Consider the following 23,683-nt stretch of genomic DNA (forward strand, 5'->3'; position numbering starts at 1 on the left):
TTTTTTTCTATTTCTTCTACTTCCTCTCCCCTACCATCTTTTTATGGCACATTTTCTCCCACCATTCAGCCCTTGCTCAAATACCCCCATCACTGCTTGACACCGAGTTAGCTTTTTCTTTGATTTATTGACTGATATAAGCAGGAACTTCCCCTGTCTCATTCTATACTGCATCAGCAGTGCCTAGAATAGACCTTGCACTCAGTACATGATGCACAGTAAGTTGTTTTTTTGTTTTTGGTTTTAATGAATTGTGTTAGCTGAGATACTAGTTCAGTACATTAGTTATCTTTTGATGTATAACAAATTAACACAAGCTAAGTGGCTTAATACATCTAAGTTTCTCTGAGCCAGGAGTCCAGGCATGGCTTAATTTGGGTCCTTTACAGGTTTGGGTTCCCTGTGAGGTTCAGGTGGGGAAGGAGCTGCTTTCTGGCTCATGTGATTGTTGGCAGGGTTGAGTTCCTTGTGGGCTGTTGGGCCCACAACCAGCTTCTTGCTGGTTGTTGAGTTGAGGCTGACTTCATGTGCTTGCCGCTTTTTCAGAGGTAGCTCACATGCATCTCAGCTCATTTCTTCAGACACAGGAAGAGAAAGAGGGTCTTTCTGATGGAAGGGCATTGCGTTCTTATACTGCGTTATCATGTACGTCCTGTCACCTTTGCCACATTCTGTTAGTTAACGGCAAGTCACGATAAGACACTGAAAGGGAGAGGATTGTGCAGGGGTGAGTACTGAGAGGTGGGAATCACGGTGGCCACCTTAGAGGCTGTCTGGATTTCACCTAGAGATAATATAAGTCCACAACGGTAAGAAAGGCTCTGGAAAATGCAAAAAGAATGGCAATGAAGGTGCTGTCAGGGATTGAAAATAAAAACAAAAACAAAAACAAAAACCCACACATGAAATTTTAGTATACCATGGATAAAAAAGAATTTTCTAAAAGTTCCTACAGAGAAAAGTAGGGACATCTACAAAGAACTGGAAGTGAGAATGTTGGGTTTTTCAGAGCAGTTCTGGATTCTGGAAGATAATGAAGCAGTGCCCCCAAAATTCAGAAAGAAAAAAGTTATTTATTCTGGAATCTGTCTGCAGATGGACAGAAGACATGGTATTTTCATATATGGAACGACTAAAAATTCATCTTCCTTTTACCCTTCTTTAGGAAACTGGTAGAGGATGAAATCCAGGAAATGGGATCCAGCAGGAAAGAAGAGTCTAAGGACTTGAGATGTGTAGGAGACTTAAGTAGCAACCAGCCTAGATTGTAGAAGAATGAAGGGTGAAGGGCCCAAGGGAAGAAATGAGTTAATAGATTGTTTATTTGTGGCATCTGGAAAATAGTATTGACAGGAATTTGACAAAACTGTTAGATCCTGAAAGTATCAGTGGTATGTACTTAAGATTAAGCAAATGAAGGAACAGGTCAATAATCAGCTTTACTAAAAGCACTGTTCAAGAAAACATAAAATCATAGTACATATCTGGTTCAGGATTGAATAATATTTGTATTCAATTATTGTAAGTTTTTTCAAACTTTATTGTGGGAAAGGGGAATGGGATTAGGGTAGAGTGATGTAATAAGGAAGCTACTTCTTTGCCACAAGAGCAAATCTGCAGTGTCTTCACAAGTTAATAATAGCAATATAAGCATATTATTTAGCAGTACACACAGTAAATGTTAGAAGAAATGGGTAAGAGTTTGAATTTGTTGTCTCTGAAGTAGTATAGGAGGAGGCCTAAAAATTGCTGTGTATCTCTTGCACCATCTGTCTTTTTAAACCATGCATGTATTATGGATGAAAATAAAATAATTTCTAAAAAAGCACGTATAGATAGCACAAAGTAAGAGAGAAGTCACTGATTTTAGCTCTGCCTCTAAAAAAAAGAAGTAAAGGAATCCTTACTAGATTAGATTCCTAAATAGTTACTTCACTAAGTCTTTCAGATTGCTAGCCAGCTAAACATAGAAATTCTTCCTGTCTAATGCCCCGCTCTCCAGTGGCAGCTGTCCCATCCTTCTGTGAGGGAACAGCAGTCGGTAATACACAGTAGAACAAAACAGTTGTAATCAGATAGATGTTAACTACGTGATTACAACACTGATTCAGTACAAAAAAAAAAACAAAACAGACAAAAACAGTACAAATGCTGACTTATAGAGCCTCTGATTCCTCAGATACATCCCTACTTCAGGGAGGGGAAGTATGACCTAATTAATTTAAAAACAGATTGATTTTATTGCTGCTGATTGATGTCAGAGTCAAAGTGAGATTTTTGAAAGTAAAATTGCATTGGCAAATATGGAAACGTTGTAAAAGAGATAAACTGGTGCTTCCAGTAGGAGCTGAAAGAAATCAGGTTTGTTTTGACTCCCTATGGGGAAAGATAGACATTTCTGTGTGATTGGTCATTTGGGTCTTTAGAGAAAGTGAATGTTAGAATATAAGTTCATCTTTTTAAAAATACGTCTCTTAAAATACTTAGGCTTTGTTGGATGTATTTTCATTATGACTATGACTAGAAAACTGATTTTGAAGGGAAGACTTGTACCTAGGAAATGCTACTGTTTTCACTAGGGAAAACTTTGCTGAAGAACATAAAATGTGGTATCTTTCAAACTAAGAAAGATGAAATGTTGAACATTGAAAACACAGAGGCTTTCAGGTCATCTTCAGTTGGCCTCACTGTCTGTCCTTAATCTCAGCTCCTAGTTGAATGTTTAGGCCACCTTACTGTGCTTTCCTGCCTCCCTCCTAGAGTCTCACCATCTTCTCCTCTGTTATCTCTTTAAGGTTTAATCGGGTGTGGTCTTTCCCACAGTGTGCTGCTTAATCCCTTACTAGCTGGAGATGCTCACCTCGTTGAACTCTAACTGCACTAAATTCTCTGTATTATTGTTGTTTTTAAACATGGCTTCTCTCCTATGAACAGGAGTGGTGTCTCTTCCGGATTTTCGGTTTTCCAGAGTTCTGTATACAGGCCTAAATCCTTAAAGAGTTTTTGGTTTAGTTATTTTGTAAAAACACATTCAAGGTTCTACAAAGCAGCCCTTCCTGAAAGTAAATTGTTTTAATAGGCTTATAATTGTACGGAATCCTTTCTATCGACCCTTTAATGTGTATGGGATGTTTGCTTTAGTTATTGCTGACAGATGACTTTTAATTTTTGTCTTTCAGTCTTACCTCCAGTATTAGTGCCTCGTCACAATGAATTCAATCCACAACACAGCCTTTTGGTTCAGTTTAGAAACCTGAGCCACAACGAGCCGCACATGCCACAAAACGCAACGTTTCCAGATTCTTTCCACCAGCCCAACAACACTCCTTTTCCCTTATCTCCAAATAGTCCGTATCCCCCTTCCCCCGCTAGCAGCACATACCCCAATTCCCCAGCAAGTTCTGGACCAGGAAGTCCATTTCAGCTCCCAGGTAAGAATTTATTTTATTGATACAAAATAAATTAATCCTCGAGAATCAGCAGTTGTTCTTATATTACTGGCCCTCTGGGTGAACTGTTACATGCTAAGAGGTAGCTGTTTTTGACTCTCTCCTTTGATAATTGATATCCAGAAGAGTTTTAGATTTTATTTTGCCATGTACCAGTTATATGCCATGTACCATGTACCATATGTTTTTTAAAAGGGAAGTTGGTATATTTTTCAGAATAATAGAACAAGTATAAAATTTATATAGAACCATAAAAGACCCCAGAATAACCAAAGCAGTGTTGAGAAAGAATAAAGCCAGAGGCATCACACTCCCTGATTTCAAACTATATTATGAAGCTATAGTAATTTTTTAAGTACTCTTTAAAAAAATTGAAGTATAATTAACATACAGTTTTAAAGATATCATAATTAAAGCAGTGTGGTATTGGCATAAAAACAGACACATAGATTACTGGAGCAGAAGAGAGAGCCTGGAAATAAATCCACACTTAGATGGAGGATTACTTTATGACAAAGAGGCTAAGAATGTACAGTGCGGAAAGGGCAGTCTCTTCAACACATGCTGTTGGGGAAGCTAGACAGCCACATGTGAAAGTATGAAGCTGGACCACTAACTGACCCCATGCACAAAATTAACTCAAAGTGCATTAAAGACTTGAACCCAAGACCTTAAACCATAAAACTCCTAGGTGAAAACAGGCAGGAAGCTCCTTGACAGTGGTTAGTGCTGGCTTTTTGGACTGACACCGAAAGCAAAAGCAACAAAAGCAAAAAGAAACAAGTGGGATGACATCACACGAAAAAGCTTCTGCAGAGCTGAAAAGGCAGCCTACCGAATGGGAGAACATATTTGCTAATCATCTCTCTGATGAGGGGCTAATATCCATAATATATAAAGATTTCCTACAATTCAATAGCACAGAAACAAACATTCCAATTAGTAAATGGGCAGTGGACCTGAATAGACCTGCTTCTCAAGAAGACGTGTACGTGACCAACACACAGGAAAAGATGCTCTCCACTGTTAATCATCAGGGAAATACAAATCAAAACCACAATGAGTTATCTATCATCTTATACCTGTTTAGAGTGGCTGTTATCAAAAAGACTAGAAATAACAAGTGTTGGCATGGATATGGAGAAAAGGGAATCCTCATGCACTGTTGGTGGGAATGCAGATTGGTACAGAAAAACAGTATGGTGTTTCCTCAATTAAAAGTAGAAGTGCCATACAGTCTGGTAATTGCATTTCTCAGTACTTATCTGAAGGAAACAAAATCACCAGTTTGAAAACATGTGCACCCCTGTGTTCATTGTACCATTATTTATAATAGTTGACACATGAAAGCGACCAGAGTGTCCATCAGTGGATGAATGGATAAAGAAATGGTGGTGTATTCAGCCATAAAAGAATGAAATCTTGTCATTTGTGACAACATGGCTGGACCTTGAGGGTATTACGCTTAGTGAAGTAAGTCAGGGAAAGACCAATATCATCAGATTTTTGTTATGTATGGAATCTGAGAAACAACAAACAACAGTGACACACCAAGATCATAGATACTGAGAACAGATTGGTTGTTGCCAAAGAGAAGGGGTAGGAGAAATGGATGAACTGGTTTTGTTTTTTTATTTTAAGTAAATTGAATGTTAAAAATGCAAACACAGTTTTGGGAAGGTGATCCTCTAAGAATAATGAAAAAAAATCACTTTCTCCTTTCATCCTATAGTCTCTCTCTCACTGCTTGATTTTTGTCTATAGTGTCTATGACAGTCCAACATGGTATAGATGATCTTATATTCTGTCCTTCTGTCCTCTCCCTATCTTGAGTACAAACTCCATGAAGAGGGGAAATTTAGCCCATTTTGTTTACTACTGCATCCCCAGAGCCTATATCAGAGCCTGGTATATGATAGACCTTCAGTAAATATTTATTAAATGAATGGAGGAAATTCTAGAAATACATATATACATTTACAGCTAAGTATATACAGAGTGGCTGCCACTGTGACTTGAGAGTGAAGCCAAATGGTGCCAAGTTGAAAGGTTTCATAGGGAGTCGTGTACACATTAAAGGCAGAGTGTTCTTCTTCTTTTTTTTTTAAATAGTTTATTGTCAAGTTGGTTTCCATATAACACCCAGTGGGCATCTCAACAAGTGCCCTCCTCCATGCCCATAACCCCCTTTCCCCTCACCCCCATCAGCCCTCAGTTTGTTCTCAGCATTCAGGAGTGTCTCATGGTTTAAAGGCAGAGTATTCTAATAGGTTAATCTACCTGAAGGATGAAAAAGACTGTATTTGATGACTGTGAAGTAAAGTAGATAATCTAGAAAAACAGAAGTGTTGTTTAATTATCACTGGATCATTTATTGGACCAAAGAACTAAATTATGTATTACCAGGAATTAAAAATAAAAGTTCTAGGGGCGCCTGGGTGGCTTAGTCGGTTAAGCGTCCGACTTTCGCTTGGGTCATGATCTCATGGTTCGTGGGTTCGAGCCCCGCATCGGGCTCTGTGCTGACTGCCAGTTCAGAGCCTGGAGCCTGTTTCAGTCTGTGACTCCCTCTCTCTCTGACCCTCCCCTGCTCACGCTGTCTCTCTCTCTCTCTCTCCTAAAAATAAATAAAACATTTAAAAAAATAAATAAATAAAAGTTCTAGGGGCACCTGGATGGTTCATGTGGTTAAGCGGCCAACTTCGGTTCAGGTCATGATGCTGCAGTTCATGAGTTCCAGCCCCAGGTCGGCCCAGTGCTGACAGCTCAGAGCCTGGAGCCTGCTTCAGATTCTGTGTCTTCCTGTCTGCCTGCCCCTCTCCTGCACGTGTATTCTCTCTCTCTCCCTCTTTCTCTCTCAAAAATAAACATTAAAATACAATGTTCTACCAAAAAAATGAAAGTATCCGTATTTGACTTCAATATTTTCATATCATTTATAATATGAAGTGCCATTTATCAAGTGCCTTTTGTGTAACTGGTACTATGATGAAAGATATTGTATTAAATTGTGAGATAAGTCTTCCTGTTATTATAGGTGGAGAAAGAAATTGATATTCTCTCCCAACAGTTTAAGTACCTTGCCTAAGGTTTAAGACCTAGGCTTCTCTGACTCTGAAGCCTTTGCTTTTTTTAACTTTAATGATTGTCACAACTATAGACTTTGGAAGGTTAAAACGCACTCCAGTTATCTTTAATTAGGTCTGATGAACTAGTTTGCCTGGAAAAAGATCGTAAGTAGATTTTATAAAGTTCCCACATTTTGTTAATAGCATGTCCTGCTTGAACACATTGTTTTGTCGCTCTGAATGCCTACCTAAGCATATTATTTCTGGCTTCTCTACTGGAGTGAAATATCAGTTGATGCAGTTTTTTATTTTATTTTTTATCTTTCTAAGAGGAGTTAAGTGTCACCTGTTTAACTTGCTGTTAGGTATTTGTTCAAAAACTAATTTTCATACTTTGTCTTAGATTCAGTCTGATTGCACTTCTTTCTCAAAATATATTTTGCACAAACCTTGGGGTGAGAGACAGATTATATTCAGTATTTATAGTTACTGAGAGAAAGATACAGCTGTAGTTTTTGCAAAGATTTTTAACTGTGAGCGCTGGAACTAAAAATTTTTCTAGTTAAGATTCAATTTCCTAAGAATTACCTAGTCATTTAGTCAGGTATGACAGCCATTTTAGGATGTTGCAAAAGAATCCGATATCTCTGCTCTTTGTGTTGGTTCATTTTGTACAACCATAGTTTTATTTTTCAGTGTCCAGTAACAATACACAGTATGTGATGATCTTGATAATTTAAAGTGTCTTTCTAGGGGTGCTTGGGTGGCTCAGTCAGGTAAGCATCTTGACTCCTGGTTTAGGCTCAGGTCATGATATCAAAGTTGTGAGATGGAGCCCCATGTCAGGCTCTGTGCTCAGTGTGGAGCCTGCTTGGGGATTCCCTCTCTCTCTCCCTCCCTCCCTCCCCCTCCCCTTCCCCTTTGTCCCCCTCTCTCCCCCTTCCCTGGTCATGCTCTCTCTCTCTCTGACGCTCTCAAAATAAATAAATAAACATTTTAAGAAAAATTAAAAAAAATAAGTATCTCCGTAGGTATGTACTCAAACTAGGATAATCTACATCCTTCAGATTGGTTTGTAATAGTGTAGTTTCTCCAAGCTTGGAATTCTGAGCACATAAAGACAAAATTCTCCAGCTTGAATTCTATTTTAGTGAATTTTAGCACTGATCTTACTATCCTGGATTGGGCCAAATACATGTGGACTTGTAGCAGGTTTTCAGTAGCTTAAAGAGTGTGCTGTCTTTTCTCATTTTCACATGCCCTAGACAGCGTCCTACATTTTTGTTTGTGATGTTCACTGACCTATGCTGCTGGTAATCTTAGGAACTTCTCAGTGCTTGAAGAATCCACGTAATAAGCAGGATGAAGGTTTTAGCTATTCTTTTGGGACTTGAACTTGACTTATTTTCTTCTTCTTAGCTGATACTCCTCCTCCTGCCTATATGCCACCAGATGATCAAATGGGTCAAGATAATTCCCAGCCAATGGATACAAGCAATAACCTGATTCCTCAGATTATGCCTAGTATCTCCAGCAGAGGTAAGAGAAAAATACCATGCTGTATTGTTGTATCTGTTTTGTTTTTAATTTTTTAGCCAACTTTTAAAAACAACATTATTGAAGTATAATTTATATACCATAACATTTATCCACTAGAAGTGCATGCTTCAGTGATTTTTAGTAAATGTGTAAAGTTTGACACCATCATCATGATCTGTGATGTGCCTATTTGCAGTCTGTCCCTGTTGCTGTCCTCAGCTCCAGAGACCCTCTAGTCTGTTTTCTGTCTGTATAGATTTACCTTTTCTGAACATGTCACATAGGTCGAACACATAATGTGTAGTCTTGTGCATCTTGGCTTCTTTGATTTAGCGTAATGTTTTCAAGGTTCTTTCACGTTGAAACAGGTATCACCAGTTTGTTCCTTTTTATTGCTGAACAATATTCCATTGTATGGATGTATCACATTTTTTTATCTAGTCACCAGTTGATGGACATTTGGATTATTTCCAGTTTAATGGGTTGAATGAACAATACCATTCAGAAAATTGGCATTTTAAGTCTTTATATGGGCTTTGTTTTTATTTTTCTTGGATAAATACCTAAGAATGGAATTTCTGACCCAACATGATAAATTTAAGTAGTTAAGAAAACTGCCGATTTCTCCAGAGTGGCAGTATTGTTTCCTATTCTTACCAGTCACCTGGGGGGGGTTACAGTGTCTCCACAGCCTCTTGATACTTGTTAGCTCTTGATACTTGTTATCATTGGTCTTTTTGATTGTATCCTTTTTCGTGGGTGTAAAGTGTCTCCTTGTTGTTTTAATTTGCATTTCCATAATGAGTAATGATGTTGAACATTTTTTATGTCCTTAGCCATTCATACATCTTTTTTCATAAAATATTTAACTCTTTTCCCATTTTTTAATTGGTTTCTTTGTTTTACTGTTGAGTTGTAAGAGTTCTTTATATATTCTGGATAGAAGTCCTTTGTTAGATGTATGATTTGGAGATATTTTCTGTCAGTCTGGATTATTTTTCCATTTTCTTAATGCTTGTTTTCGGATTTTCTTTTAAGGAATGAAAGTTTTTGATTTTTTTTCATTTACCTCTCAGTAAAGTTTAAATCCTTGAGGGTCACAGTATCACATGGATTCTGTGACCAATGGCTTTAGCAGGACGTTTGCTTTGGGATTTGGCACAAACGGTGCCACCGTTTCCACGAGCAGGAGTTACTTTTCCCGCACATCACTCTGGTTCCGTTCACTTTGCCATCAGGAGTCACTGTGTTCTATGCCTTGTGCACATCAGCACATGTCTCTCCTGGATAGAGTTGAGTTTCTTCTCGAGCATAAACACTTTCAATTTTAAGAGCTTTGTGCTCCTTCTGGTCTTGGAGACCCTGCTAAGAACCAGCAAAAATGGCCTTGGACGACAGCCTTCTAGACATACTTGTCATTTTAGGAGTCCTGTTCCCAGCAGGCCTCCACAGGCTGCAAGATGGCAGAAAGAGCTGAAAGTTTTTAATTTTGGCAAAGTCCAGTGTGTCCATTTTTTCTTTCCTAGATCATGCTTGTGGTGCTGCATTTAGAAAATCTTTGTCTATCCCAAAGTTAGGAAAATAGTTTCTATTTTGTCTTCTAGAAATTTTATTAGCCTTAGCTTTTACATTTAGGTCTGTGATTCATTTTGAGGTAAGCTTTTTGTATGGTAAAGATCTAAATTCTTCTCTATGCAGTAGATATCGAGTTGGGTCAAGCACTATTTTGTTGAGAAGGGCATCGACCATTTCTCCATCAAATTGCCTTGGCATGTTTTTCAGAAACCAATTGACTGTAAATGTCAGAGTTTATTAGAGGGCTCTTGGCTTGCTCATTGAAGTGCGTGTCTATACCTCCTAGTGTGGGATACTTACTAAAGCTTCTTAGTAAATTTTGGAAAGAAGAAGTGTTATTCCTTCAGCTTCGTTCTTCTTCAAAATCGTTCAGCACTTATGCATTCTTTGCATTTCTTTGTCATTTTGGCATCACTTCATTAATTGCTGCCTCCCCAGAATTCCCTCCTTGGATTGTAATAGAGATCATATTGAATCCCTCAATCAGTTTGAGAAGTGTGCCATCATCTTCCAGTGCACAGATGTGATATGTCTTCCCATTTATTTACATCTTCCATTTTTCAGTATTAATCGTTTTACTTTTGCTTCTCTTTTTAGATGTGTTCCTGAGTGAATGGAGTTTCTTTAGAACTTCATGTTTGGTTTCTTCTTAATTAAACACATTGAAAATAGAACTGATTTTTGTGTATTAATCTTGTAACCTGCAACCTTGCTGAATTCATTTATTAGTTCTTGTAGGGTTTTCTATGTGTGTATGTGAATTCTTTAGGGTCTTACGAATACAAGAACAGATCAATAAAAAACAGCATTATATTTTTCCTATCCATTGTGGATGCCTGTAACTTCTCTCTCTCACTTACTATTATTATTATTATTATTATTATTATTATTATTATTATTATTTTATTATTTGGGGGCATATATGGAAAACCTACCTACAGCTATCATCGTCTTTAATGGTAAGCCACTAGTTGCTTTCTCCCTACAATTGAAGATGTGGTATACATACACACACATACACACACATGATGGAATATATTACTCAGCCATCAAAAAGAATGAAAATTTGCCATCTGCAACAATGCGTGCGGATGGAGCTTGAATGTATTATGCTAAGCGAAATAAGTCAAGCAGATAGAGACAAATACCGTATGAGGTCATTCATATGTGGAATTTAAGAGACAAAACAAATGAACATATGGGAAGGGAGGGGAAAAGAAGAGAGGGAAACAAAGCACAAGAGACTCTTAACAATAGAGAACAAACAGGGTTGATGGAGGGAGGTGGGTGGGAGATGGGCTAGATGGGTGACACGTATCAAGGAGGCCACTTGTGATGAGCACTGGCTTTTGAGTGTAAGTGGTGAATCACCAGATTCTACTTTGGAAACCAATATTGCACTGCATGTTAACTGACTAAAATGAAAAACAAAAACAAAAACCGAGGATGCCTCCTCTCACCACTTCTACGGTTTACAACTGTTCTGGAGGGTCTAGCTATAAAGTACTAGGTCTCTTCTAGTCCTAGTTTGTTGAGAAGTTTTACCATGAATGGATGCTGGATTTTGTCAGCTTTGTCCACATCTGTCAAGATGATTAGGCGAGTTTTCTTTTTTTCTAATAGTAAGATGTATTACATGTACTTGAAACCAATCTTGGGATATTTCCACATGGTCATGGTGTATTATAATCTTTTTTTTTTTTTTTTTTTTACATATTTCTGGATTAGATTTGCTGATACTTTATGAGTAGTTTTACTTGTGGATTCATGAGGAAGGGATAGTGGTATGTAGTTTTGTTGGGTTGTCTTTATTCAGCATTGATATCACGGTGATAATGACATCATGGAATGAGTTGGGAACAGTTCCCTTCTATTTTTGGAAGAGTTTATTTGTATTATTTCTTCTTTAAATACTTGGTAGAATTTACCAGTGAAGCCATTTGGGCTTGGACTTTTCTTTGTGGGGAAATTTAATTCCTGTTCAGTTTCCTTGATTCTGTCATTCTATTCAGAGTCTTTGGGTTTTTTTTAGTTTTTTTTTTTGAGTCAGTTTTGGTAATTTATGTCTTGTTCAGAGTTTGTCCACATTGTCTGGATTGTCTAATTGTTGACACAAAGTTTTTCAGGGTATAGTTTTTTGTATTTCTGATTTCTGTGGGGGCTAGTGGTAATGTCTTCATTCCTGATTTTGGTAAGTTAGGTCTTGTTGTTTTTTTCTTGGTTGGTTTAGCTAAAGGGTTGTTAATTTTGTTAATATTTTAAAAGAACCAGTTTTTTTTTCTTTTTTATGGGTTTCTTGTCCAATCTTTTTTTTTTTTTCTTTATTCTGTTTACTCTAGGCTTAGTTTCCTTCTCTTTTTATAGTTTCTTAAGGTGAACTTTTAGGTTATTGGTTTGAGTTGTTTCTTTTATAGCATAGGAGTTCAAACCCATAACTTCTGATATGTTTTGTTTTCATATTTATTCAGTTCACAATATTCTTAAAATTCTCTTTTGATTTCTTACTTTGACCCTTCATTTATTTAGCAACATGTTCATCAGTTTCCGTATATTCTAGGATTTCTTTAGTATTTTCTTTTGATTCCTAATTTAATTCCATTGCAGGAATATAAGGCATTGAACCTACCTTGTATGATTTCAGTTCTTTTGAAAGTTACTAGAATTTTTTTATGCATGTTTTTGTACAGCTTGTGACCTGAGAATGCTTCTTAGATTATTAAAGAGTTGTTGGGGCACCTGGGTGGCTCATTTGGTTAAGTGTCTGACTTCGGCTCAGGTCATAATCTAACAGTTCCTGAGTTCGAGCCCTGCGTTGAGCTCTGCTCTGTGCTGACAGCTCAGAACCTGGAGCATGCTAAGGATTCTGTGTCTCCCTCTCCCTCTGCCCCTCTCCGGCTTGCACTCTGTCTGTCTCTCTCTCAAAAATAAATAAACATTAAAAAGTATTTTTTAAAAGTTGTTAAAGAAGAATATGTGACAAAGATATTCTTTTTCTTTCCTAAAACCTAAAATATTTGCATCCCACTTGGTCATGGAATTTAATCCTTCTTATATCTTGCTGGATTTAGTGGGCAGGAAAAGGTTTGCCACCCCTGGCAAAATAGTGATCTGTTTTAGAGACTTATTCCATGTGCATTTGGGGGAAAAAGACTGTATTTTGATAATCATAGGATGTTATAGATTTATGGATTTTAGTTCAAGTTAGTAGTGTTGTTCGGGTCTTCTGTATCCTTGCTTATTTTCTTTCTAATTATTTATCATTCATTGAGAGTATGAGATTGCAAGTTAGGGCATCTCTAGCTATTGTTGTTGAATCCTATATTTCAACTTCCATTCCTGTTGGTTTTTGCTTCATGTACTTTGAGTGCTCTGTTGGTAAAGTGAGCAGTTTGGTATCCTTAAGTATATGCACAGTGTCGTGCATCCATCACGACTATCCATTTCCAGAACTTTTCATCATCTCAAACACAACTCTGTACCCATTAAACATAACTGCCCATCTCCCCTCCACTTAGCCTCTTGGTAGCTACCATTCTACTTTCTGTGTCTCTGAATTTGCCTAAGTGGAATCATCCATTGTGGCTGACTTACTTCACTTATTTCACCTTTTCAAGGTGTACCATGTTAGAGCATGTGTCAGAATCTCATTTCTTTAAAGACTGATAACGTACTCTTGTATGGGCATTATCGTATGCACATCCGTACCATATTTTGTTAATCCAGTGATCTGTTGATGGACATTTGGGTTGTTTCTACTTTTTGTTAGAATAGTGAATAATGCCACTCTGAATATTGTTGTCTAGGTATTTGTTGGACTCTCTCTGCTTTTGAATTCATTTTATATCCTTTCCCTGGGAGTAGAATTGCTGTTTAACTTCTTGAGGAACTGCCAAACTTTTTTCCACAGTGGCTACGCCATTTACATTTCCCCTAGCAGTGTGTTAGAGTTCCCATTTCTCTACATTCTTGCCAACTCTTGTTGGTTTCCATGTTTCTTGTTTTGTTTCTTTCTATATATATATATAATAGCCATCCTAAATGGATGTGAAGTGGTATCTCATTGTCTTTCTAAAGTCACTATGTTGTGAGACCCTCAACTCCTTAGTATATGACAAGTTAGAAGAAGTAAGGTACTGCCGTTTTATACATTTCTTAAAAGGATGGTGTTTTTGTGTGCTTTGTATGTGTTTGTGAAGATACCAAATGAGTGTATGTCATATGTGTTTTCCCAGGAGCCCCACATTTCTAAGGATAGTTCAATTTCAGGCCTCCCTAGTAGTTTTGTTAATGTGTGAATAATGTCTTCGATTTTTCAAGGTCTAGAATTTATCCAGGAATTTTGTCATACTGATTTTCTTGTAATCCATAGAATCTACCTTCATTTAGATCAAAATGTCTCAGACATGAATTTCTGGATGTAAACACTTGCACCTCTCCTTACTCTCTTTGCAGCCTAAGAGATAGCTTGTTAAATCCCTTGGCTTCACTTTCTCCATTTGTAAATTAAACAGGGAGAATATCTACACGGAGTTATTAGTTGTTGATTGGATTAGAAAGGTCTGTGTAGTGACCATAGTGTACTGCGTCAGGCAATACACAGTTCTCCTTAAAAACATGGACTGGGTTTACTTCACCTGTCATCTTCCTTTTCTTCTTGCTCCTGGCCGTGCAGAGGACGGAGTGCAGTTTCCTGGTGTTGTATGTGAGCCACTCCTTGCCATCCTAGTGTCTCGGCCAGACAGCTTAGTCCCTTTAGAGGAACTCGTTACTCACGTCTCCTCACCCTCGTTAGATGTCTTTTTTCACTGGAGTTTCATCTCTTCTCAGTCCTCTTTTGTGTTTCTTCTCTCTGTTTTCTTTGACAGAGAGGTGACATAACGGAACTCAGAGTTAAACTGTAGCCCCTTGAATTGCCAATTGACAGTGTGTCCCTTGCCTTGAGCTGAGGCAAAGCTCTTCATTCTCTTCTTTTTTTCCAAACCAAAGTTGTCTTTTTGGTTGTGCTTAGCATTTTGTTGTCTGCAAGCTTCTGCTTGGCTCCGGCTTTCCTGACACGAGTCTTAAAACTGCCTGTAACTGATTTGTCTGTGTCTTGGTTATGGACCCCTCCCTGTTCCATCTTTTGTATAAACTTCTTTAAATTCTGACCTCTTAGGACTTGTCTTTATGGGTCCACATTGGTTTATTTTTCTCTGTTCCTCCTTATCTGAATTCTTTGCAGTTGAATAATCAGCACTGAGTTTATAAAAGTTAACCAATTCTTTTGCACGACCTGCCTCGGCCACATAGCCACTCTTAAGGTTTTTTTGGACATTTTTTATGTCTGCCTTTTTTGAAAGAAAACTTGAGGGTTCATCACTTACCTTCCTCATTTCAACCTCAAGAAAGATACTCTACCAGCACTGGAAGAAGAGTTTCATGTGTCCCTCCATTCATTGCATCTATTATGAATTGTTGACTTTTACAATAATAAGAGTTTGGCCGGTAGTTTATTTTATGTATAAATCTTTTTCCATAGGCAGTTCTGGCATTTAACACTAGAATGTAGGGGTGCCTGGGTGGCTCAGTCAGTTAAGCATCCGACTTGGGCTCAGGTCATGATCTCGCAGTTTGTGGGTTCAAGTCCTGCATCGAGTTCTGTGCTGACAGCTCAGAGCCTGGAGCCTGCTTCAGATTCTGTGTCTCCCTCTCTCTCTCTGCCCCTCCCGTGCTCATGCTCTGTTTCTCTTTGTCTCAATAATAAATAAACATTAAAGAAAAAATTTTTTAAACNGACTTTATTTTTTATATGAGTTTTAGGTTCACAGCAAATAATGTAAAACTACAGGGAGTTCCCACACATTCCCTGTCTCCACACATGCACAGCCTGGCCAGCGACCAAAACCCTACGCTGGAGTGGTCCATTTCTTAAAATCCATGAACCTGTCTCCACGGTATTATCATTCCAAATTGATAGTTTACATTGGAGGTTGTTTTTGGTGTGTACGTTTTGTGGATAGTAACAAATGAATATAGCACTGAAGTACATGGAGGTAACCTGTAGTATACAGAGTAGTTTCACTGCCCTACAGATCTTCTGTGCTCTGCCTACTCACCCCTTGTCATCCCTCGTTTCCTCTGACTCCTGATACTTTTGCTGTCTCCATAGTTTTGCCTTTTCTAGGATGTTATCTAATTAGTATCAGACCGTATGCAGCCTTACCACACTCATTTCTTTCACAGAGTAACATGCATTTAAGTTTGTTCATCTCTTTTCATGGCTTTATGGCTCATTTCTCTGTCAAGCTGAATAATATTCCATCATCTGGGTGTACCACAGTTTATTTATCCATTCACCTACCAAAGGACATCTTGGTTGCTTTCAAGTTTTGGCAGATATGAATAAAGCTGCTATTAATGTCTTTGGGTAGGTTTTTGTGTGGAATAAATATTTAGCTCCTTTAGGTAAATACTGAGGAGTGTGTTTGCTGGAATGTATGGTAAGAGTGTGTTTAGTTTTGTAAGAAACTGCCAAACTGTCTTCCAAAGTGGCTGTACCATTTTACATTTCCACTAGCGCTGATTCTGAATTCTTACAGCTCCACATCTTCACCAGCATTTGGTGTTGGCCCTCTTCTGGATTTTGACCATTCTAATGGTGGATACTGGTATTTTATTGCTATTTTAATTTGCATTTACTAATGACACACGATGTGGGGCATCTTGTTATATGCTTGTTTTTTATTTGTGTGTCTTCTTTGATGAGGTGGTAGTTTATGTATTTAAGCTATTTTGTAAATTGGGTTATTTATTTTCTTGTTGAATTTTAAGAGTTCTTTGTATCTTTTGGATAATAGTCCTGTATCAGATGTGTCTTTTGCCCGTATTTTCTCCACTTTCTCTGTGGCTTATCTTCTTATTCTGTTGGGAGGGTCTTTTGCAGAGCAGTTGTTTTCAATTTTTAGTGAAGTCTAGCTTATCAGTTTTTTTGTGGTTCATGCTTTGGTGTTGTATCTAGAAAGTCATTACTGTATTTATTGTCATCTAGATTTTTTCCTGTGGTATCTTCTAGAAGTCTTACAGGGTTTTTTGTTTTGTTTTGTTTTGTTTTTTGTTTTGTTTTACGTTTAGGTCTCTGATCCCTTTTTAGGTAATTTTTGTGGAGGGTATGATGTCTGTGTCGATTCATTTTTTTTTTTTTTTTTTTTGCATTTGAATGCCAGTTGTTCTTGTGCTATTTGTTGAAAAGACTGTCTTTTTTCTATTTTTCTATTTTTTTCTATTTTATTTTCTTTTTTCTATTATTGCCTTTGTTCCTTTATCAACAAGCACTTAACTATATTAAATGGGCCTTTTTCTGAGCTCTCTCTTCTTTTCTTCTTTTTTTATTTGAGAAGGAGAGAGAGCATACACAAGTGAAGAAGAGGGGCAGAGAGAGAGAAAGAGAGAGAATCTTATGCAGGCTCAGTGTGGAGCCCAATGTGGGGCTCAATCCCATGACCCTGGAGTCATGACTTGAGCCAAAATCAGGAGTTGGACGCTTAACCAACTGAGCCACCCAGGTGCCTCTGGGCCCTCTCTTTGTTCCTTAGATCTGTTACTCTATTCTTTTTGCCAATACCATAGTGTCTTGGTATTAGCTTTAAGGTAAGTGTCATTCTTCTGAGTCTTTGCCTCCCCAAATAAACTGTAGGGTTAGTTTGTTGATATCCACAAAATTATCTGCTGGGAATTTGATTGGGATTGCATTGGAATCTATAGATCATGTTGGGAAGAACTGATATCCTGTCAGTATTGAAGCTTCTTACCATGAAAATGGACTGTTTCTCCATTTATTTCATTCCCTCTTTCATTTCTCTCTTTAGAGTTCTGTTTTCTTTATATAGATCTTGCACCTTTTTTGTTTAATTTTTATCTAAATATTTCTTTTTGAATATTAATACAAGTGATGAAATTTTAATATCAAATTCCATATGTTCATAGCTGGTATATACCAAAATGATTCACTTTTGTATATTAACTCCCTTGCATCTTGGAACCTTGCAATAATTGCAACCAACCAAAGTTGGTTCTTTGAAAAGATAATTTTACAAATACTGGTATAGTTAAATTGTTCAGGTTGCCTATACTTCCTGCAAATTTAAACCTTGATTAGATTCTGCTAGGAAAACCATTTAAAATATAAAACATAGCTGTTCAAAACCTTTGGAACATGGCAAAATCAGTTCTGTGAGGGAAGTTTGTAGGGATGCAGGCTTACCTCAGGAAACAAGAAACGTCTGAAATACCAAGCTAGCCTTATACCTAAAAGGATCTAGAAAAAAAAGAACAAAGCCCACTGTTAGTAGAAGGAAGGAAATAATAAAGATCAGAGTGAAAATAAATGAAATAGAGACTTAAAAACACAATAGATTTATAAAACCAAAGTTGGTTCTTTGAAAAGATAAAATGTACATCTTAGCCACAGTTACCAAGAAAAAAGAGAAAAGATCCAAATAAATAAAATCAGAAATGAGAGAGGAGAAGTCACTGCTGGCACCACAGAAATACAAGGGATTTTAAGAGACTGCTATGAAAAATGATATGCCAACAAATAGGACAGCTTAGAAGAAATGGAAAAATTCCTAGAAACATGTCATCTTCCCAAACGGAATCAGGAGGAAGTAGAAAATCTGAACAGAGTTATTACTAGTAATGAGATTGAATCAGTCATCAGAAAACTCCCAGCACACAGAAAGAAGTTCAGAACCAGGTAGCTTCAGAGGTAAATTCTATGAAACATTTAAAGAAGAGTTAATACCTATATTTCTTAAGCTATTGCAAAAATAGAAGAGGAAGGAGAGCTTCTAGATTAATTCTACAAGGCCAACACCACCCTTATACCAAAAGCAAAAACACTACAAAAAAAAGCTATGGGCCAATATCCCTAATGAACTCAGATGCAAAAATTGTAAACAGAATATTAGCAAACCATATTCAACAATACATGAAAAGGATCATTTACTACAATCAAGTGGGATTTATTCCGTGGGTGCAAGTGTGATTTAGTATCTGTAAATCAACCAGGGGATACGTGACATTAATAATATGAAGGATAAAAACCATATAATCATCTCAGATGCAGAAAAAGCATTTGACAAAAATCAGTATCCATTTATGATAAAAACTCAAAGTGGATGTAGAGAAAATCTACCTCACCTTAGTAAAGGCCATATATGACACACCCACAACTGACATCATACTTACTTAATGGTGAAAACCTGAAAGCTTTTCATTTAAGATCAGGAACAGCATAAGGACATCCACTCTTGCCACTTTTATTCAACATAATACTGGAAGTCTTAGCTGCAGCAGTCAGACAAGAAAAAGAAATGAAAGGCACCCACATTGGAAAGGAAGAAGCAAAACTGTCATTATTTGCAGATTAGATGGTACTATATATAGAACACCCTGAAGACTCCACCAAGAAAACTAGTAGTACTAAGAAATGAAATCAGTAAAGTTGCAGGATATGAAATTAATATCCAGAAATCTGTTGTGTTTCTGTACACTAATAACAAAGTAGCTGAAGAAATTTTAAAAAGTCACATTTACAATTGCACCAAAAAGAGTAAAATACCTAGGAGTAAATGTAACACAAGGAGTTAAAAGACCTGAATACTGAAAACTATAAAACACTGATGAAAGAAATTGAAGATGATACAAAAAAATGGAAAGGTATTCCATGCTCATGGATTAGAAGAATTAATATTGTTAAAATGTTTACACTACCGAGAGTAATCTACAGATTACAGATTCAGAGCCCAGAAATAAAGTCACACTTATGGTTAGTTAATCGACAACAAAGTAGGCAAGAATATACAATGGGGATAGAATCATTTCTTTAATAAATGGTGTTGAGAAAACTGAGTAGCTACATGTGAAGAAATCAGACTGTACCACTTTCTTCTACAATACACAAAAATAATTTCAAAATGGATGAAGGCCCTAAATGTGAGACCTCAAACCGTAAAACTTCTGAAAGAAAACAGGACAGTGGTCACTTGGACATTAGCATTAGCAACATACTTACGGAATATGTTTCCTCAGGCAAGGGAAACAAAGGCAAAAATTAACTGTTGGGACCATAGCAAAATAAAAAGCTTTGTACAGTAAAGGAAACTATCAGCAAAAGGAAAGGCAACCTGCTGAATGTGAAAAGGTGTTTGCAAATGATGTATCTTATGAGGGGTTAATATCCAAAATAAATAAAGAACTTATACAAAACAACAACAACAAAAACCCAAACCGAACAATTGGTTAGAAAAATGGACAGAGGATCTGAATAGACATTTTTCCAAAGAAGGTATACAGATGGCGATAGACATATGAAAAGATGCTCATCGTCACTAATCATCAGGGAAATGCAAAACCAGTCACAGTGAGACACCACCTTACACCAGGCTGAGCAGCAAGTATCAAAAAGACAAGAAATAAGAAATGTTGAAGAGGATATGGAGAAAAGAGAACCTTGTGCCCTGTTTGTGGGAGTGTAGATTGGAGGAGCCACTTGGAAAACAATACACAGATTCCTCAAAAAATTAAAAATAGAAACACTATATTTTCTAGTAATTCCACTTATGGATATTTATCCAAAGAAAATGAAAACATTATTTTTTTGAAAACACTAATTTGAAAATATACCTGCACCTCTGTGTTTGTTGCAGCATTATTTACAAATAGCCAAGATAGGGGAGCAACCTAAGTGTCCATCGGTACATCAATGGATAAAGGAGATTTATACACAAAGGAATATTACTCAGCCATAAAAATGATTGAGATATTACCATTTTGCATCAACACAGATGGATCTTGAGGCTACTATGCTAACTGAAATAAGTCACAAAGAAAGACACATACCATATTATTTCAAACATAGGTTGTATAACGTTGTATGGTGACAGGTGGTAACTGCTCGTATAATGGTGGTGAGCAGTGAGTAATGTATAGGGACTATCTAAATACTGTGTTGTATGCCTGGAAGTAATATGGTGTTGTATGTCAACAATACTTCAATAATAAAAATTTTAAAGAAAAAAATAAAATAAATGTGATGTTGCCTATCCTTGTATTTCTATTTGGCTAATTTTTCAAATCATCACATTCAAGGCATTGATGATTTTTTTTCTTTTCTATTCAGACTCAAAGCCAGAGAGGAACAGTGAGACTTAAGTGGAATATCTGAAAGTATTTATGAGTTGGGTTAAAGGGAAACAAAGAATCTGGGGTTTTTAATTCACTCATTAAGTGTTTTGTTTTTTGTGTTTTTGTCCGGTTTGTTTACAGACGTTCAGCCTGTTGCCTATGAGGAGCCCAAACATTGGTGTTCAATTGTCTACTATGAATTAAACAATCGTGTTGGGGAGGCTTTTCATGCATCTTCTACTAGTGTGTTAGTGGATGGATTCACAGACCCTTCAAATAACAAAAGTAGATTCTGCTTGGGGTTGTTGTCAAACGTTAATCGTAATTCAACAATTGAAAACACTAGGCGACATATTGGAAAAGGTAATTTTGTCATTTCCCGCGTTTGGCTGAAATGAGTCCTGTTGTGCTTGCTGTTTACCATGTATCGTGGAAGGTGCTGGAACATAAGATGAGCCTAGAGCATGGGCAGTGCCCTCAGGTTATGCTGGCCAGTGTATTAAGACCTAATCAGTCCTCCTTTCCTTAGTTTTATTTCTTAGCACTTAGGATCTGAAATCATATTATTTCTGTATTTATTTTTGAGTGTCTTCTGATTGGAATGTAAGTTTTAGGGAAACATGCATTGTTCACAGCATTATTTTCAGCAGTGCCTGGCTCATAGTAAATACACAGCAAATACTTGTGAATATATGAGTGCTGGCAGGAGAGTAGAATTGATTAATTGAGGTATTTGTGGAGTATTTTGAGTTGAAGTGCCTTGTAAGAATTTCTCTTACGTTGGAGGAGCCCGGTTACAGGTAGGAAATCCAGTTGGAATGATACAAGTTTCCAGTGGCTTCACCACCACCCTTCCTGCCTTTTAAATTCAGGTAACAAGGTTTTATTTATATTTCATCCTGCAAGACAGTTGCCACAACAAACAAGGAACTTTCTACATCTCAGGAAAAGGTCAGAGTCTCATGCATCAAGTGGCCAGGAAGGAAACCTATCCCAGGTAGAGTGCACTGCCGTCTCCTAAGAAGTGTAGTTTTTACCACTTGCTGTTTTTTGCTTCTTTGACTTAAGAAAGTCTTAGTCCAAGTTAGGACAGGGCATACGTAATTATCGTTGTAAAGTGATTTTTTATAGAAGAGATTCAGCAAAATACTATGGCCAGAAATCAGTTGAAAGTGTCCATTCTCTTTTGACTCCTTTGCCAGCTTGGCGCACTGTTGCAGGTGAAATGCCTCCTTTCTGGTGTGCTGGTTTCCCCACCACACTAGAGTAATTTAAGAGAAATCTACTTGGCGAACTCTTAATTCTAGAATCTGTTTTCCCTTTTTTTCTAGTACCCAGTTCTAGGACCCCTTCCTCTATGCTCAGAAACAAAACACGGCTATTTGTATACAGGTCTGGGACTCACATGTGTAGGGCGTGTGTATGTACAAAGATGGAATTTTTGGCACTGTTTGCGGTAGTGAAAAGTTGGAAATCTTAGCTTTACATGATTGAGGTTTTAATATTGAAACTGTATTTATATTTTACTTACGTATATATTTTTAAATAGCAAAAACAGTCGTCTTAGGGGAGGTAAAATAAATCTGTTTAAAACCCCTTCCTGTGACCTGAAATTACATATGTGACTTAGGTAGGATCTTTTCTCTTCTCTTCTCTTCTCTTCTCTTCTCTTCTCTTCTCTTCTCTTCTCTTCTCTTCTCTTCTCTTCTCTTCTTTTTCTTTTTTCTTTTTTCTTTTTTCTTTTTTCTTTTTTCTTTTTTCTCTTCTCTTCTCTTCTCTTCTCTTCTCTTCTCTCTTTTTTCTTTTCTTTTCTACATTTATTTTGAAAAGGAAAAAAGAGAATGAGCAGGGGTGGGGCCCAGAGAAAGCGGGACAGAGGACCCCAAGTGGGCTCTGTGCTGACAGCAGAGGGGACTTAGAGTCTTTGCATTCTGCTGTACTCTCTAGTAGTGAAAGGGTGCAAAACACTCTGCCAGTTGACTCTTTGTGATAGTTAATAGCGCCCGTATTCCTTTGAGAGGACTCCTCATAGGTGCCTTATTTGTCTTTGTGCCCTCGCTTTCTCTCATAGAGCTAACAAGGGATTGTTGGCCAAGAGAAGACAACCTAAGAACTGATAAATGTAATAAGCTGGCAGCCTGAGGCTTAAGTCTTAGCTGTTTGAGGACCACTGTAGAATTTGAGCAGACATTGACCTCCTGTTACCTTCGGCAGCGTAGGCCCTCTAGTGGTAGCTTCTGCTGCCAGACTTGTGGGTGGTTGCTAGGGATGAGGGGGTGTTCTTGGTGGCACCTCCTCCGGCCTCTTTGGTTTCATTATACTGCTTTATGAAGGTGAGTCCTGGAATGCTCGTGTTTTTAAGGTGTCCATCTGTACTACGTCGGAGGAGAGGTGTACGCGGAGTGCCTCAGTGACAGCAGCATATTTGTACAGAGCAGGAACTGCAACTTCCATCACGGCTTTCATCCTACCACTGTCTGTAAGATCCCCAGCAGTTGCAGCCTCAAAATCTTTAACAACCAAGAATTTGCTCAGCTTCTGGCTCAGTCTGTCAACCATGGGTTTGAGGCGGTCTATGAGCTCACCAAAATGTGTACCATTCGAATGAGTTTTGTCAAGGTGAGTGGGTTGGAAGCTGGAGCTTAATTTGAGTCACTGTAAATATGTAGATCATATTTCTATAGGTTATGATTTTAAAAAGTCTTTCTTCATTGAAAGGTGGGATTTACTTTTTACTTGACTTAATAGGTTTTTAAGTGATGTTGAGTTTATAGCTTTAACCACACGATAGGTCCAAGTTTTAATTTTATAATCCAGACGTTATAAAATGCATAATACTGATACTGATTTTGGTATTGAATAGGGGCTGAACTTATAAAGAATTTCAGT

General features: G+C 37.4%; 1 protein-coding gene across 4 annotated transcripts in view; it reads left to right on the forward strand.

Moving 5' to 3' along the window:
• Positions 1-23,683, forward strand: part of SMAD5 (SMAD family member 5) — a 49,565-nt gene that overhangs the window by 23,324 nt on the left and 2,558 nt on the right. For 3 of the 4 annotated variants that reach the window (XM_077768676.1, XM_077768678.1, XM_077768677.1), the window contains exons 3-6: positions 3,180-3,431; positions 7,937-8,056; positions 20,936-21,157; positions 23,157-23,413. In XM_077768676.1, coding sequence (XP_077624802.1) covers positions 3,180-3,431; positions 7,937-8,056; positions 20,936-21,157; positions 23,157-23,413 — 851 coding nt within the window. The remainder of the gene's footprint in view (positions 1-3,179; positions 3,432-7,936; positions 8,057-20,935; positions 21,158-23,156; positions 23,414-23,683) is intronic. The other variant, XM_077768679.1, reaches the window with a different exon arrangement.

Source organism: Crocuta crocuta, unplaced genomic scaffold, assembly GCF_008692635.1.
Source record: "Crocuta crocuta isolate KB4526 unplaced genomic scaffold, BGI_CrCroc_1.0 scaffold64, whole genome shotgun sequence".
Lineage (NCBI taxonomy): Eukaryota > Metazoa > Chordata > Mammalia > Carnivora > Hyaenidae > Crocuta > Crocuta crocuta.